Source organism: Anomaloglossus baeobatrachus, chromosome 5 (genome assembly GCF_048569485.1).
Source record: "Anomaloglossus baeobatrachus isolate aAnoBae1 chromosome 5, aAnoBae1.hap1, whole genome shotgun sequence".
NCBI classification, from domain to species: Eukaryota; Metazoa; Chordata; class Amphibia; order Anura; family Aromobatidae; genus Anomaloglossus; species Anomaloglossus baeobatrachus.
In genome coordinates this window covers 428,430,761-428,449,588 of record NC_134357.1, presented here as the reverse complement: position 1 = coordinate 428,449,588, position 18,828 = coordinate 428,430,761, and the positions used below count along the sequence as shown (strand labels likewise).

The window sequence follows — 18,828 nt, the reverse complement described above, 5'->3', positions numbered from 1 at the left end:
CGAAACCTCGACTGTCCCCTCCTCTGTTGGGGTATGATCGGTTTAGCCTGAGGAAAGGATGTATCCTTTCCCTTGGATTGTTTGATGATTTCATCCAGTCGCTCACCAAACAAGCGGTCGCCAGAGAATGGCAAACTGGTTAGGCACTTTTTTGGAAGCAGAATCTGCCTTCCATTCCCGCAACCACAAGGCTCTGCGTATTACCACTGAATTGTCGGACGCAACCGCCTTCCGGCTCGCCGAGTCCAGGACAGCATTATGGCGTATGACGCAAACGCTGACGTTTGAGATGTTAAAGACGCAGCCTGCGACGCAGACATACGTGTGACTGCCTCAATTTGCGCTTGAGCCGCTGAGACCGCTTGGAGCGCCCAGACGGCTGCGAAAGCTGGAGCAAAGACACGGCAATAGCTTCATAGATGGATTCCAACCAGAGCTCCATCTGTCTGTCAGTGGCATCTTTGAGTGAAGCCATATCTTCCACTGCAACTAAGGATTTAGCCGCTGGATATAGGAGGTCCATATTGGAACACTGAACCCAGCCCTTGACAACGTCAAAAGGGAAGAGATAACGTGTATCCTTAAGGCAAAAACGATATCTGGAGAAGCCTGGTGGTTCTGGACTGCCTCCCTGAAGTCAGAGTGATCCAGAAAGCGTACTCAATGTACGCTTGGGGAACCTGAAACGGAACTTCTCCTGCTGAGAAGCTGACTCCTCAGGCGTAGGAGCTGAGGGAGAAATAACCAACATATGAATGATGGACGCCGTAAGATCGTTCACTACGGTGTCACAGTCAGGTGTATCCAGGTAGAGAACGTTCTCAGGATCAGAATCCTGATCAGATACCTCCGCCTTATCATAGAGAGAGTCCCCATGCTGAGACCCTGAATGATGCTGTGACGTCGAGGGATGCTCCCAGCGAGGTCGCTTAGGGGGTCTGGGACTGCGGTCCGAGTCAGACCCCTCACCCTGGGATCCCTGAGACACTCCAGGAGCACCTTGTTGTACCAACTGGGGGGGGGGGACCAGGGGCAATGAATCAACAGAGCCCATGGTCTGAGGGACCGGTCTGGACTGCAAGGCTTCTAGTATCTTAGCCATAGTCTCAGAAAGTCTGAAGTAGATACTGCAAACTCCGTCCCCACCACCTGGACCATTAGCAGAGACTCCGGCTGAGTAAGTTCCACAAGGGTCGTGCATTGCATACAATTGGGGTCCGTGGAACCTGCCGGCAGTATAGCCGTACATGCTGTACAGGCTGCATAGAAAACCTGTGCTTCTGCACCCTTGTTTTTCACAGACGATATGCTGTTATCTCCACCGAACAATCAAGGAGGGTATATAGCCAAAATACAAAAGTGCGACCGAACAGTGCAATGTATAGCGTACAAGCATATATCTATATGTGCATTTCGGTACTAGTGGGGTCAGCACCACAGGTGCTGCTTACCGCCCGCACACAGCGGTTGTGTGACCACCCGAATCCCTGCCAGGGTCTTCCCAAACTTGTCTCTTTTCTCAGTCACAGAAAAAACTGACATGAATGGCTGCCGGCGTCCTGTCTAGAGGAGGAGGCCGTGGGCGTGCCCCAGAAAGTGCGGGAATCCGGTTTCACACTGTGTACAGTGAGAGGGGTGGAGTATGCAAAGCATGCTCCATCTCTCAGCGCTGCCGTGCTGTGCAGCGTCACGCCCTTACCCTGACTGGCAGGCCAGTGGGCGGTAACGAAGTGAGAGAAGGCCGCAAAAGCCAAGGACTAGAGTAATAAGCGCGGCCCGGCATATAAGCCCTGGTCGGCGCGGAAGTCCCCGGCGCACCACAAGTCCCAGCCGCGCCTGAGATAAAAATGGCAGCGGCGGTTAGCGCGGCAGTCCCCCAATACTCTAACACACCCAGCACGCTGTAGTGTGCGATGGCACCAGTGCGGGCAGCGCTGCCATCCCTGGCGCACTAACACACCCAGCAGTGCTGCCGTGTGTTTGTGCGCGGTCCCCACGGGGACACAGAGTACCTCAACGTAGCAGGGCCATGTCCCTGAGGATACTCCGCTCCATGTCCAGCAGATTCCCAGGGGCTGTGGATGGAGCACGGCCTCAGTGCCTGGAGACCGATAAGATCCCACTTCACCCAGAGCCCTAAGGGGATGGGGAAGGAAAGCAGCATGTGGGCTCCAGCCTCCGTACCCGCAATGGGTACCTCAACCTTAAACACCGCCGACAAAAGTGGGGTGAGAAGGGAGCATGCTGGGGGCCCTAGTATGGGCCCTCTTTTCTTCCATCCGACATAGTCAGCAGCTGCTGCTGACTAAACAGTGGAGCTATGCGTGGATGTCTGACCTCCTTCGCACAAAGCATGAAAACTGAGGAGCCCGTGATCCCACGGGGGGTGTATAGGCAGAAGGGGAGGGGCCTTACACTTTTAAGTGTAATACTTTGTGTGGCCTCCGGAGGCAGTAGCTATACACCCAATTGTCTGGGTCTCCCAATAGAGCGACAAAGAAAAGAAGCCGCTACATTACAGTGCCATCCTCAGCCATGTGGTGGTGTTTTGAACTTCACTGCAGCCACATCTATTTGACCCTAGTATGCAGCATTTCCCTGAAAAACCTAAAAATGGGTATTCTCAAACACTTTTATATTTGTAAAATAATAATTAGGACAAGTACATCCATCCCCTGCTCTAGCGCTGGCTCTAACCCACTGTCCGGTTTCTATGTTTTGTAGGAGTAATGTCATGCCGTCAGTGTAGATGATATGAGCTACTGAGCTCAAGTGATTGGCTGCAGAGGTGATGTGAGCTGTCGAAGTCACCACTGCAGCCAAAATACAGAAACCACACCAGCGGCAGAGTCAGCGATTGACAAAGAGGAGTTGTCGACTGCCGGAAAAACCCAGCTTAATAAATTCAAGTTAAAATAACAGTATATACTCCCCTATACTCCCCTCCTGAACCGGTGCTGTTCCAGCGTTGTCATTGCTCCCGGCAGTGGCCTGAGATTTTTGTGTCACATGCGAGCTGCTACCATTGAGAAGCAGATCATCAGCTGCAGCCTATTTGTTCAGAGTGAATGTCCACTTTGAAGGAATACTGATTGCGGCTGACGAGTTACCGCTCATCGTCTGTAGCCTGCATGTGACACAATGTCACGTCACCTCCAGGAGCAGCGGCATCGATATTGCTGGAACAGCACCGATGCAGGAAAGAAGTATACAATGTTTTCATTTTACTTTAGGTCCTGTATTAAATAAGCTTGGGTTAACCGGTAGTTGACAACCCCATTTGTATTTAGCCGCCAAATACTGACAGCCATATATACAGGGTGGTCCAAAAGTAGGTGGACAGTATGTGTAATCGGGTTATCAAACATGGTGTAAAGTGAAACTGACTCAGTTGCCCACAGCAACCAGATTCCACTTTTCATTCTTCACAGACGGTTTGGAAAATGAAAGGTGGAATCTGATTGGTTTCACTTTACACCATGTTTGATAACCCTATTACACATACTGTCCACCTACTTTTGGACCACCCTGTATATGCGGCATAAGTCCAGCTTAGTCAGAATGGATACCCAAGGTGATGATGTTAATAAATTGACTGTCTAAAACCTTGAAAAGGATTTTTAAGTTAATTTTTAATAAGGCTATATGACTATGGAAATCCATAATGCTTATCAAGTACCACTGCAGTGGAATTTTTCATTTATGGTGCAAATTAGCCACTCCTTCATCCGATTTAGAAGCACTCACTCAATTTCTATAAATGAGGCAGATTTCTTATTGATTATATAGAATATGGCACTAGGACATACCAGGGTTTAGAATACCGCCTGCTCCTCAAATTTGCCCTGTGCAAACATACCACCGATCAGCCGCTGAATGAGCAAAATTATATCTAATTTGGGAATGTTTCGATTATGTTTTTCTATATATACACCCAACTATTTTTAAATTCTGTAATTAGACTATTTTGGGTCTGTTTAATGAGACTAATTAAATAAGCTTAAATATTCGGTAAACCTAGGCCTCCATTTCTCTTATGTTTACATAGGATTTTTTGGGAAATTCTAGGTTTCTTATTTTGCCAGATGAATAGTGATAACTGAGATTGTAGCTTCTGGATCCAGGGCTTAGGAATTGTTGTTGTTAAACATTGGAATAGGTAAAAAAAAATTGTTTAAAAGAACTGAAGTCCTCAGTGGTTGATACCTTTTAATGGCTAACTGAAAAGATGGTAATAATTGCAAGCTTTCGAGACTACTCAGGTCTCTTCATCAGGCATGGTATAACACAAAATCTGAAGAGTCACATATTTATACACAACAGGACATAATAGTGCAGTAAAAAAAAAAAAAGTTTTATGAAACAGAACTCTCACTATGGCGGGGTGGGGGGGTGTGGGGGGGGGGCGGGCAAACTGTTGTGCCAATAAATATTGCTGCAGTTCAGTGTGAAAGTTTTATTGTCCTCTGATTAGGGTCTGGTCCAGGGCTGTGACGCGCTCGGATGGTCAGAGGAGCACATTTCTTAACTGATGTAAAAAGACATGAATCCATGAGACACATTCATTCCTGCTCTGAATGTGTCAAAGGTCATCATAAGTTTGAGACAATCACCTTGAGGGCCTCAGAAAGACCTTTTTGAATCAAGGCTACCACCCAAGAACAATTGAAAACCAGATTACAAGAGCCACCAGAATATCAAGAAACCATCTCCTACATTATAAAACTAAAGAAGAAAACAATTGGGTCCCTCTTGTAGTCACCTACAATCCACATCTGGAGGTGTTCAGAGGAGCTGCACGGAAACTACAACCATTACTGCAAAAAGATGCCTGATTAAAATCTATTTTTCCAGACCCCCCACTTCTGTGTTTTAGACAGCCCCCAAATCTAAGAAGCATCATTGTCAGAAGCTCCCAACTCCCTCTCCAACAACAACAGGAACATTTCCCTGCAACCAGAAAAAATGTAAGACATGTCCATTTATATTGACAACGGACAAGATAAAGATTACCAGATCACATCAGGAGGACTACAAGATCCCAGGAACCTTCAGCTGCACCACAACCAATGTGGTGTACTTAATTATATGTACCAAATGTCCAACTGGGGGTCTGTATGTAGGGGAGACCGGACAACAGCTCAGGACAAGGATGAATTCTCACCGCCACACAATCAAGGAAAAAAGAATAGATCTACCTGTGGCCAAACATTTTTGTAACCCCGACCACAGCATCATGGACATGATATTGCTGGTATTGACAGCAGCCAGACTGGCTTGCAAAGTCTCCTTAAGGAGAATAGTGTTCCCCCGTGGTCCCCACATAGCTTTCTCATGAGCCAGATCAGACACCCCCATACTTTGTACTGACGAGGGGCAAGCACCCCGAAACACCGTGTCTGCAAATTGGGATTCTGATCTGGCTTATAAATCCTGAGTCATATTGCAAAGGATTGTTAAAAATCCACTTGTGACTTTTAGGATCGCTAGTTCCAATAGGTGACTCTGTGCTAGAGTTTGTCTCCTTTACTGGAGAGACAATTTGGTATTGAAAGGGAATTTCAAGTCCCAGAGAGACAGGAGACTATGGGAGTACAAACTTATGATGACCTTTGACAAATTCAGAGCAGGAATGAATGTGTCTCATGGATTCATGTCTTTTTACATCAGTTAAGAGATGTGCTCCTCTGACCATCCGAGCGCATCACAGCCCGGACCAGACTCTAATCAGAGGACAATAAAACTTTCACACTGAACTGCAGCAATATTTATGGCTACAACAGTTTGCCCCCCTGTCATAGTGAGAGTTCTGTTTCATATAACTTGGTTTTTTTTTTTTTGTTTTTTTTTACTGCACTATTCTAAGTCCTGTTGTGTTTAAATATGTGACTCTTCAGATTTTGTGTTATACCATGCCTGATGAAGAGACCTGAGTAGTCTCGAAGCTTGCAATTATCACCATCTTTTCAGTTAGCCATTAAAAGGTATCAACCACTGAGGACTTCAGTTCTTTTAAACAATTTTTTATCTCTACTGGCTAACACGGTACAAAGATATATTTTACCTGTATGGAATAGGTATAGAATTTTCGGCAAAATAATAGATTTATATGAAATGACCTTCTCCATCCATGAAACTTAAGTCATCTTTAAAATTTCTCAATTCATTTTGGATGTTGTTTAATAATGGGGTAATGTCCATTGATACAATTTTTTTGGTTGCGTTTGTGATGTATATCCCTAAATATTGCAAGTTTTCAGTTTCCCACTTGAAGGCAAATTCCTTCTGAATACAATCTTTTAAATCTGGGTCTATGTTATAACTAGGGATGATCGAATATCACAAATATTCTGCAATATTCGGCAAATAGGTCGCCGCTATGCGAATATTCGATGCGCAATGTAAGTCTATGGGAAGCCCGAATAGTTGCTATTCGGCAACTATTCGGGTTTCCCATAGACTTACATTGCGCTTCGAATATTCGTAAATAGTCACATAACGGCGACTTATTCATCGAATATGGGCGTTACCGAATATTTGAGGTATTAGTTCATCCCTAGTTATAACTCAAAATTTGGGACTTAAAATAATTGATTTTATAATATGATACGGCTAAGAAATCATACAGAATATTAATTGTATTTCTAAGTGACTCTAATGGGTCCGTTATACTAAGAATTACATCGTCAGCATATAGTTTGATTTTATACTGTTCGTGATTTGTGAAAATACCTTTTATATTTTCTCTTACGCTAAGTTTTTCAGTTAGGGGTTCCATCATTATCGCAAATAATAAAGGAGAGAGTGGGCAGCCCTGTCTGGTTCCATTGCTTATAGGGAGATTACTAGAGGAGGTTATTGACGTAGATTTTTGCAGTGGGTTGGAAATAAATTTCTAATATTAATATCGGACCATTAAATCTGAATTTTTTGAAGGTGGCTATCATGTAACCCCAGAGGATCCTATTGAAAGCCTTCTCTGCATGCAATGAAAGGAGCAGAGAAGGCTCCCGATTTTTCTCAACCAGATCCACCAGGTTCAAAATTTTACGCGTCGCATCAGATGACTGCCTGCCTTTAATAAACCCCACCTGATCCAAGTGGATCAAAGTAAGGAGAATTTTCTGAAGCCGGGTTGCTATAAGCTTAGAGGTTAACTTCATATCTGTGTCAATCAAGGATATCGGCCTATAATTTGACATGTCTAGAGGATCACCTTTATTTTTTGGGATAATAGTTATATTAGCTGTAAGCATCTCTTTTGGGATATGTCCTTCTGTAGATAAGTAGTTAATTAATCTGGTCAGATATGGGGATAAAAATCTCCAAATGTTTTAGAATATTCATTATTTAGCCCGTCGGGACCTGGGGATTTCTATAATTTAAGCTGTTTGATAACTAATAAAACTTCTTCTTTTGTGTATGGCTTATTTAAAGTCTTTAAATCATTATTTGAAATTTTGGGAAGGTCAATTTTATCTAGAAAATCCTTTATTGATTTTTCAGTGGGTTGTATTAGGTTATCGTTATATAAATCGTGGTAGTGTCTGGCGAAGGAATTTGCAATATCTTTAGGATGTTTACAAAGGATACTGTCTTTATTTTTAATTGCTGGTATTCTACTTTTAACTCTTTCTTGCTTAATTCTTTTTATCATTTTGTGGGTCTATTATAAGAATGGTAAAAATTAGTTTTGTTTATTAACGTCACTTTGTTGTGTTTTACTCCACTTTTGATTATCTGGTTTGGTGTGACACACACGGTGTCATGGCAGACCGACTTATCAAAAGAGAAGCCGGTACGGTCAACATATAGGAGACGGTTTGCAGGGCTCCGAACTGACGGCCACAGAATACTGAGCTGTCCATCGACATGTAAGACTGATCACTGCAACATTTTTTACAATCCACCCAAAGAAAACTCAAAGAATCTCAAAAGGCACAAAGTTAATAATAGGTATGCTTTGGTAAAATTTCTGATTTTGGCCCAGGAAGATTGGATAACCTCATGCGGGTATAAAGAGTGCGATGCTCCGCATGTGGCGAGTAGATCCACACCCTGTATTTATCCCTGAGAGTTACCTGACATCATTCAGATCACACTTGTTCCCAGCTATCGCCACCACAATATTAGGAGGTCCATGTTGACGTAGCTCTTTCACCCAATTTTTTAGTGTTGAGAAAGTTTCCTGAAAAAAAACATACGAATTTAGATCAGGTTTTTGGTGCTTTTTTTTCTTCTCCATTTCTTGCCTTACATATTTAATAAAAAAAAAATGCTTAAAAAAATAAAATAAAATGTGCAAATCTCAGGTGAAGAATAATTCAATAACAGCAAATGTATTTTAAGTGATAGCCATGAGTACTGAGTGATGTATACCTTGGACTATAGGCACAGAGTGGCATATATCAGATTCCCATGCACTTTTATTTGCACGAAGCGTGTGCACACAGAAGCTCAGATATACAACACATTTTTATAACAATATACCGTGTCCCAACAATGGCAAAAAGGACAGTCTATTGGCCTCCATTGAATGAAGGCATTCCAATGAATACACTGAGTATACTGTATATGCCAAGAGCTTATCTATATATACACACACTCACATTTTTGTAAATATTTTATTATATCTTTTCATGCGACAACACTGAAGATATGACACTTTGATACAATGTAAAGTAAATCAATGTACAGCTGGTATAGCAGTGTCAATTTGGTGTGCTCGTGTTCCCGGAGCTCACATGATGTTGACCAATCAGCGCCAGCTCTGTCTCCCACCTTCAGACAAGAAGATATCAACATGAAATGAGCAGTAACTGCAGCGCTTACTTCCTGTTGATGAACTTGTTTGGTCTGAAGGCGGGGATTGAGAAGCCAGCTTTTACTAGATGCGGGGCTCGCATGACATCACGTCATGTGAGCCCCAGGACTCAAACCACGGTGTCACTGGAACAACGCCGGAATACGAGGCAAGTACAGTGGAACCTTGGTTAACAAGAACAATCCGTTCTGGGAGTGTGCTTGTTAACCAAGTTACTCGTCTAGCAAAGCAAGCATTCCCATAGCAAATCATTGCAATGCAGACAATTCGTTCCACAACTTGTTAAATGTCCCATTCCACACACGCACAAACACACACAAAATGCTCACCTTACCTTCCGTTCCATCGCCGGCCTCCTGGTTCTTGTAGTTCGCCAGTACAGGATGGGTATCTGGTAACCATCACGACCGATGCCGGAACTTCCACTGCCAGAGCGCTGACATCAAAGGCATGAGCCCCCGATTGGTCAGAGCACTGCCTTTGAGTAGCGGCTGACAGCGGAAGTTCCTCCCTCGTCATGATGGTTACCGATACACATCCTGTAGCGGCAAACTACAAGAACCGGAAGGCTGGTGATGGAACGGAAGGTAAGGTAAGCATAACGTGTGTGTGTGTGTGTGTGTGTGTGTGTGTGTGTGTGTGTGTGTGTGTGGACGTGGACTGCAAGAGCGGATTAGAGCGCGGTGGATGTATGGAACCGGAAGTGTGTGCAGTGAGGATTTTGCTCGTATGGCAAAGCTTGCTCGTAAACTGAGTTACAAATTTACCGCAAGCTTTGCTCGTTCAGCGAAATACTCGCTAACTGGGTTACTCGTTCACCGAAGTTGCACTGTATAGGCTTATTTATTTTACCTGGGATAACGTGGAATCAGAAGGGGTTGTCCTTGTAGTGGACAACCCCTTTAACATGAGGATGGGAGCATGGGGGATAAGCAGCTGCCATACATATTTGAAGCTGCTTATCTCAACAAAAGTGACAGAAAATTCAGCCCATCAGACCTTGCTCTCCTTTAGCTCCCAGACAAAAGAGCTAACACAATATGGAGCTGTCCTCAAAACCATAAATACCATAGAAGTCGCAGGCATTTCGTACCTCTTTTGTGATGTCATAGACTATGATGGCCGCCGCTGATCCCCTGTAATACATTGGCGCTAAGGCTCGGAACTGCACCATAAAGAGAACAAAGCAAAAATTACAACTTTTACACAAATTGTTGCTAATATATAAGAAATATATGTTTTTATGACTTAATTACCTCATATTACAGTTCCTATCATATTATTAATATACAGATGCATACTCACATATATACACAATATGGAGAAAAGCATTGGGACCCTTCTACATTCCCTCCCAGAGGAGCATTAATGACATCTAAGGGTACGTGTCCACAATCAGCGGGCCGCGAGTCTCCTCCGCAAGACACCGCAGCTGTCCGTGTCCACAATCAGGGTTCGGCTGCTGCGGTCTCTTGCGACTCGTCAGCAAAGAATTGACATGCTTGTGACTCGGAAAGCCGCACCGCAGGTCAATTTTCACTGACAACATACAATTGTGCAGAATGTCTTGGTATGCTAAAGCATTAAGATTTTCCTTTACTGGAACTAAGTAGCCTAGGCCAACCCCTGAAAAACAACCCCATAGTACTACCAATATCTCCAAACTTTCAAACTAGTAGTCAGGCAGGTAACTTTCTCCTGGCATTAACCAAAGCAGACAGTGTGATCCGCAACTCCACTGAATACGTTTCCACTGCTACAGAATTGGTGGCTTTACATCCAACACTTATCATTGTGCTTGGTGATGTAAGGCTTACATGCAGCTGCTCGGCCAAGGAAGCTCCTGGTACATTGTTTGTGCTGATATCTTGCCAGAGAAGGTTTGGACTCTGCAGTTATGGAGTCAGCAGAGCATTAGTGACTTTTATGCTCTCTGCTCCTCCGCACTTGGTTATCCCCGCTCCGTAACTTGACGTGGTCTTAATTTCGTGGCCGAGTTGCTATGGTTCCTTCCACTTGTTAATAGTATCATTTACAGTGTATGGTGGAATATTTAGGAGTGAAGAAATGTCATGACCTGACCTGTTGCACTGCTGACGTCCTATTACCGAACCATTAGTGAGTTTTATAGAACAAGGAGGGTCGGTCACAGATGATAATAAAGGCAGATGGTATGCCAAGGGGTCAGAGTGCCTAGAAAAAAGTATTCATACCCCAATGAACATTCACACTTTTTTTCCCACGTAACACCCACAAACTTAAATGTACTTAATTGGGATTTTTTTTTTTATGTGATATCCCAACACAAAGTAGCAAGTATTTGTAATGTGTAAATTAAATGAAAATGACACGTGGTTTTCTAAATATTTTATAAGTACCGTATTTATCGTTTTATAAGACGCACCCCAAATATAGAGATAAAAAAAAAAAAAGGTAAAAGAAAACAAAAATGGGGTCCATCTTATACTAGTGGTGGAGCGGGGGTCACAGGAGGCGTAGCATCGCTGAAGTAGTGCAATACTGGCTGCTGTGTGGCAGGCTGCGCTGGCTGCTGCGTGACTTGCTGTTGCGTGTCTGGCCACTGCACAGCTTGATCTCTCCACTCAATGACAATCTGAGAGCTCCACCTGCGCACACGCGCTGACTTCTGGTGACATTATTTGAATATCGCACCGCCAACAGAGCATCTCACACCTGCACTGCCTTGCTCCACACAGCGCCCACCGCAGCCAGCACAGCCCCGCCAACAGAGCATCTCACTCCTGCACTGCCTTGCTCCCCACAGCGCCCACCGCGGCCAGCACAGCCCCGCCAACAGAGCATCTCACTCCTGCACTGCCTTGCTCCACACAGCGGCCACCGCAGCCAGCACAGACCCGCCAACAGAGCATCTCACTCCTGCACTGCCTTGCTCCACACAGCGCCCACCGCAGCCAGCACAGCCCCGCCAACAGAGCATCTCACCCGCCGCAGCCAGCACAGTCCCGCACTGCCAACAGAGCATCTCACCCGGAACACCGCCTTGCTCCACAAAGTGTCCACCGCAACCAGCACAGCGCCCATTCTCCACCTCCCGATAAGCTATATTTGGATTTTAAGACGCACCCCTCATTTTCCCCCCAAATTTTGGTAGGAAAAGTGCATCTTATAATCCGAGAAATATGAAATAAATATTAAAATTGTAATGTGCATTAGTATGCAGCCCCCTTTAGTCTAATACCCCTAAATAAAATCCAGAGTGATCAATTGCCTTTAGAAGTCACCGAATTAGTAAATTGAGCCCTTCTGTGTCATTTATTCTCAGGATAACTACAGCTGTTCTGTAAAGGCATCAGATAATTGTTTGAAATTATTAGGGATCAAACAGCATCATGAAAACCAAGGGACACACAAGACAGGTTAGTGATAAAGTTGTGCAGAGCAGGAAATCAGGGTTAGGTTATAAAAAAATATATCCTAAGCTCTGACTCTCAGAGAAGCAGTCAAGAGGCCCGTGGTCATCCTGGAGTAGCCACAGAGATCCACAGCTCAGGTTTGAAAATCTGTCCATAGGACAACTATTAGTTATATACTGCACAAATCTGGCTTTTATGGAAGAGTGGCAAGAAGAAAGCCTTTTTTTTTTTTTTAAAGCAAGCCATAATAAGTCCCTTTTGCAAAAAGCCATGTAGGCACACTGCTATGATGTGGAAGAAGGTGCTCTGGTCAGATGAGACCAAAAGCAGAACTTCTGGGCTAAATACAAAATGCTTTGTACAGTGGATACTAACACTGTACATCACTCTGAAAACACCATGCCCACCATCACACATAGTGGTGGCAGCATCATGCTGTGGGGAGGGTTTTCTTCAGCAGGGACAGAGAAGCTGGTAGAGTTGATGGGAAGATGGATGGAGCTAAATATAAGGCAATCCTGGAGGATAACCAGTTAGAGGCTGCAATAGACTTGAGACTGGGGGCGAAGGTTAACTTCCCAACAGGACAATGGCCCTTAACATACTGTCAGAGCTACAATGAAATGGTTTAGATCAAAGTATATTTATGTGTACGAATGGCCCAGTCACAGTCCAGACCAAAATCCCATCGAGAATCTGTGGCAAAACTTGAAAATTGCTGCTCACAGATGCTGTACATCTAATCTCACTGAGACAGGTATTTTGCAACAAAGAATGGGCAAAATTTCAGCCTCTAGATGTGCAAAGCAATTGGTAGAGGCATTCCTCAAAAGACTTGCAGTACTAATTGCAGTTGAGTAGAGAGCTGTGGAAAAGAAGTGCAATAGGGTTTTACCCCAATAACACAGGGGGTAAAGACAGGGAGCAGTAATACTCACCAAATGAAGTTGTGAAAGTCACAACTATTATATAGGCATGGAAAACTGGGATCACGGCAGCAGCAACCCAAACGGCAGATAACAGAGAACAATAGAAGAAAATCAGGTTTTTATCAGCCGCGCCAATGATCACTTCTCAGGTATTCAGATTAATGGATCTTTTATTTTGCACAGGTCTACGCGTTTCTGGAGTCTCAGCTCCCTTCCTCAGGACCATCAGGCATAAGAACACATCAAATCTCAAATCTAAAATATTTACAAAACAATATATAATTTCCTTTACAATTCACAAGAAGGGAATTTTGTTTACTTACCGTAAATTCCTTTTCTTCTAGCTCCAATTGGGAGACCCAGACAGTGGGTGTATAGCTACTGCCTCTGGAGGCCGCACAAAGAACTACACTTAAAAGTGTAAGGCCCCTCCCCTTCTGGCTATACACCCTCCCGTAGGAGTACGGATTCCTCAGTTTTAGTACCAAAGCAAGAAGGAGGAAAGCCAATAACAGTTTCAAAAACAAATTCAATCCGATAACAAGATCGGAGAACTTAAGAAACAACATGAACAACATGTGCACCCGAAAAACGAAACCCTAAGAACAAATAGGGCGGGTGCTGGGTCTCCCAATTGGAGCTAGAAGAAAAGGAATTTACGGTAAGTAAACAAAATTCCCTTCTTCTTTTTCGCTCCTAATTGGGAGACCCAGACAGTGGGACGTCCAAAAGCAGTCCCTGGGTGGGTAAAAAGATACCACATGAACGGGCTGTCAGACAGCCCTTTCCTACAGGTGGGCCACCGCCGCCTGAAGGACCTGTCTACCTAGGCTGGCATCTGCCGAAGCGTAGGTATGCACTTGATAGTGTTTGGTAAACGTGTGCAGACTCGACCAGGTAGCCGCCTGGCACACTTGCTGAGCCGTAGCCTGATGCCGCAATGCCCAGGACGCACCCACGGCTCTGGTAGAATGGGCCTTCAGTCCAGATGGAATCGGAAGCCCAGCAGAACGGTATGTGTGAAGAATTGGTTCCTTGATCCACCGCGCCAGGGTGGATTTGGAAGCTTGCGATCCCTTATGCTGACCAGCGACTAGGACAAAGAGCGCATCAGAACGGCGTAGAGACGCCGTGCGAGAAATGTAAATCCTGAGTGCTCTCACCAGGTCCAACAGATGTAAACCCTTTTCAAATTGGTGAACTGGATGCGGACACAAAGATGGCAAAGTGATATCCTGATTGAGATGAAAGGAAGAAACCACCTTGGGAGAAAACTCTGGAATTGGACGCAGTACTACCTTGTCTTGGTGAAACACCAGGAAGGGAGATTTGCAAGATAACGCCGCTAGCTCGGACACTCTTCGAAGAGACGTGACCGCCACAAGAAAAACTACCTTTTGTGAAAGCCGAGAAAGGGGAACCTCTTTCAAAGGCTCGAAAGGCGGCTTCTGGAGAGCAATGAGAACCTTGTTCAGATCCCAGGGTTCCAATGGCCGTCTGTAAGGAGGAACGATATGACAAACTCCTTGGAGAAACGTGCGTACTTTAGAAAGCCGTGCCAAGCGCTTCTGAAAGAATACGGATAGCGCGGAGACTTGACCCTTAAGCGAGCTAAGCGACAAACCTTTTTCCAACCCAGACTGCAGGAAGGAAAGAAAAATTGGCAATGCAAATGGCCAGGGAGAAAACCCTTGAGCCAAGCACCACGCTAAGAATATCTTCCACGTCCTGTGATAGATCTTAGCTGAGGATGGTTTTCTAGCCTGTCTCATTGTGGCAACAACTTCATGAGATAAACCTGAGGCCGCTAGGATCCAGGACTCAATGGCCACACAGTCAGGTTCAGGGCCGCAGAATTCAGATGGAAAAACGGCCCTTGAGACAGCAAGTCTGGTCGGTCTGGTAGTGCCCACGGTTGGCCCACCGTGAGATGCCACAGATCCGGGTACCACGACCTTCTTGGCCAATCTGGAGCGACGAGTATGGCTCGATGGCAGTCGGACTTGATTTTCCGGAGAACTCTGGGTAACAACGCTAGAGGTGGGAACACATAGGGGAGTCGGAATTGCGACCAATCCTGAACCAAGGCGTCTGCCGCCAGCGCTCGGTGATCGTGAGACCGTGCCATGAAAACTGGGACCTTGTTGTTGTGCCGTGACGCCATCAGATCGACGTCCGGCGTCCCCCAGCGGCAACAGATCTGCTGAAACACGTCCGGGTGAAGGGACCATTCTCCTGCGTCCATGCCCTGGCGACTGAGAAAGTCTGCTTCCCAGTTTTCCACGCCTGGGATGTGAACTGCGGATATGGTGGACGCTCTGCTTTCCACCCACGTCAAAATCCGCTGGACTTCTTGAAAAGCTTGGCGACTGCGTGTTCCCCCTTGGTGGTTGATGTACGCCACCGCCGTGGAATTGTCCGACTGAATCCGAATCTGCTTGCCTTCCAGCCATTGTTGGAAGGCTCGCAGGGCAAGATAGATTGCTCTGATTTCCAGAACATTGATCTGCAGGGTGGACTCTTCCTGAGTCCACGTCCCCTGAGCCCTGTGGTGGAGAAACACCGCTCCCCACCCTGATAGGCTCGCATCCGTCGTGACCACTGCCCAGGACGGGGGAAGGAACGACTTTCCCTGTGACAATGAGGTGGGGAGAAGCCACCAACGCAGAGAGTCCTTGGCCGTCTGAGAGAGGGAGACAGTCCTGTCGAGGGACGTCGATTTCCCATCCCATTGGCGTAGAATGTCCCATTGTAGAGGGCGCAGATGAAACTGCGCGAACGGGACTGCCTCCATTGCTGCTACCATCTTTCCTAGGAAATGCATGAGGCGCCTCAGTGAGTGCGACTGGCTCTGAAGGAGAGATTGCACTCCAGTCCGTAGCGAGCACTGCTTGTCCAGTGGAAGCCTCACTATCGCTGAGAGAGTATGAAACTCCATGCCAAGATAAGTCAGAGATTGGGTCGGGGTTAGATGAGACTTTGGAAAGTTGATAATCCACCCGAAACTCTGGAGAGTGTCTAGTGCCACCTTCAGACTGTGTTGGCATGCCTCTTGAGAGGGTGCCTTTATAAGCAGGTCGTCTAGATACGGGATGACCGAGTGACCCTGCGAGTGCAGAACAGCTACTACTGCTGCCATGACTTTGGTGAAGACCCGGGGGGCTGTTGCCAGACCGAAAGGTAACGCTACGAACTGCAGGTGTTCGTCGTGTATGACGAAGCGTAGGAAACGCTGATGCTCTGGTGCAATCGGCACGTGGAGATACGCATCTTTGATATCTATTGATGCTAGAAAATCTCCTTGAGACATTGAGGCTATGACGGAGCGTAGGGATTCCATCCGGAACCTCCTGACTTTTACGTGTCTGTTGAGCAACTTTAGATCCAGGACGGGTCGATACGATCCGTCCTTTTTTGGGACCACAAACAGATTGGAGTAAAAACCGTGACCTTGTTCCTGAAGAGGGACGGAGGTCACCACTCCTTCCGCCTTTAGAGCGGCCACCGCCTGCAACAGAGCATCGGCTCGGTCTGGTGGTGGAGAAGTTCTGAAGAAACGAGTTGGCGGACGAGAACTGAACTCTATCCTGTACCCGTGAGACAGAATATCCCTCACCCAACGGTCTTTGACGCGTGACAGCCAAATGTCGCCAAAGTGGGAAAGCCTCCCACCGACCGCGGGTGTGGGAATCGGAGACCGCAAGTCAGGAGGACGCCGTCTTGGCAACGGTTCCTCCGGCTGTCCTTTTTGGGCGTGACTGAGACCTCCAAGAATCTGAGCGTCTCTGGTCTTTTTGAGTCTTTTTTGACGAGGCGAATTGGGACCTGCCCAGTCCTCGAAAGGACCGATAACCAGACTGACCCTTCCTCTGTTGGGGTTTGTTTTGTCTGTGTTGCGGTAAGGATGAGTCCTTACCCTTGGAGTGTTTGATGATGTCATCCAAACGCTCTCCAAACAATCGGTCACGAGAAAAAGGCAAATTGGTTAAGCACTTCTTGGAATGAGAATCTGCTTTCCAATGTCTCAACCACAGGGCCCTACGCAAAACAACGGAGTTGGCTGACGCCACTGCCGTGCGGCTTCGCAGAATTCCTTGTCTGGGTCTCCCCGGCTCCCCTCTGCAGCTCAGCGTGTCAGCAGGAATGGCTGCCGGCGTCTGTGGAGAGGGGCGGTCCGTGGGAGTTCCCAAACAAAAGTGCGGGAAACAGTGTCCCCTCTGTGCCTACTGTGAGGGCTGGAGTATGTAAAAACGACTCCAGCCCTCAGCGCTGATGCACTGACCAGCGTCCCGCCCCTCTCCTGACTGGCAGGTCTGGGGGCGGGAACGAACGGAAGCAGGCCGCAAAAGCCGGGGACTCGAGTTATCAGCGCGGCCGCCGTAAAAGCGCGGGCCGCGCTGAAGTCCCCGGCGCACTACAAGTGCCAGCCGCGCCGCAGTCCCAGCGGCCGGCGCGACCGATTCCCAGAAGTGTGCCTGCTTCAGCGAAGCTGAATGAGGCCATGGCACAAGCGCCGTAGCGCTGATGTCCCCCGGCGCACTACAACACCCAGCATGCTGCGGTGTGAGCGCCAAATGCACGGGGACACAGAGTACCTTGAGGAAGCAGGGCCATGTCCCTGATGTACTCCGCTCCATCCAGCATCTTCTCCAGGGGCTGTAGATGGAGCACGGTCTCAGTGCCTGGAGACCAGTAAATCCCACTTCACCCAGAGCCCTGTAAAAAGGGATGGGGAAGGAATCAGCATGTGGGCTCCTGCCGCCGTACCCGCAATGGGTACCTCAACCTTACAAACACCTCCGACATACAGTGGGGTGAGAAGGGAGCATGCTGGGAGCCCTGTATTGGCCCTCTTTTCTTCCATCCGACATAGTCAGCAGCTGCTGCTGACTAAAAACAATGGAGCTATGCGTGCGTGTCTGACCTCCTGCGCACAAAGCTAAAACTGAGGAATCCGTACTCCTACGGGAGGGTGTATAGCCAGAAGGGGAGGGGCCTTACACTTTTAAGTGTAGTTCTTTGTGCGGCCTCCAGAGGCAGTAGCTATACACCCACTGTCTGGGTCTCCCAATTAGGAGCGAAAAAGAAATACTTGCTACTTAGTGTTGGTATATAACATAAAATCCCAATAAAATACATTTAAAGGGGCATTCCCATTTCAAAAATCCTATTTGATGAATGCGTGCCCACGATCAGTGTTCGCAGAAATTTTGATGTAGCGTGTTTTTGCTGCGTCCAAAACGCTGTGGTGTACAGTACAAGCATAGTGGATGGATTTCTAGAAATCCCGTGCACACTGTGCTTGTTTTTTCCGCAGCAAACACTGACCTGTGGTATGGCTTCCCAAGCCGCAGCATGTCAATTGTTTGCGCATTAAACCCTGATCATGGGTACAAGCAGCTGCGGTCTCCTGCGGAGGAGACTCGCGGATCCGCAGGTCAGGACCCGCTGCGTTCAGGATGTAGCGAGTCCTGATCGTGGGCACATACCCTAATATGTAGTAGATGTAATAATATTAGCAAATACCTCCAGTTAGAAACCATAGTTAACTGATTAGCTACGGTGCTTACATCATGTCCAGGGCATTGCAGCAGCTTAGGCATCCATGGTTACATCCACTAGCAACTGTGTCTCTATATATGAGTGGTGGTTACCAAAGATACCCAAGCTACTACAATGC

The 18,828-nt window shown here is 46.6% G+C and overlaps 1 protein-coding gene across 1 annotated transcript in view; it reads right to left on the bottom strand.

Annotated features, from left to right (window-relative positions):
* Window positions 1-18,828, bottom strand: part of RAB22A (RAB22A, member RAS oncogene family) — a 54,549-nt gene that overhangs the window by 18,004 nt on the left and 17,717 nt on the right. The window contains exons 4-5 of the mRNA XM_075350354.1: window positions 9,918-9,989; window positions 8,082-8,188 (exon numbers count right to left, since the gene is read on the bottom strand). Of these exons, the coding sequence (XP_075206469.1) occupies window positions 8,082-8,188; window positions 9,918-9,989 (179 nt within the window). The remainder of the gene's footprint in view (window positions 1-8,081; window positions 8,189-9,917; window positions 9,990-18,828) is intronic.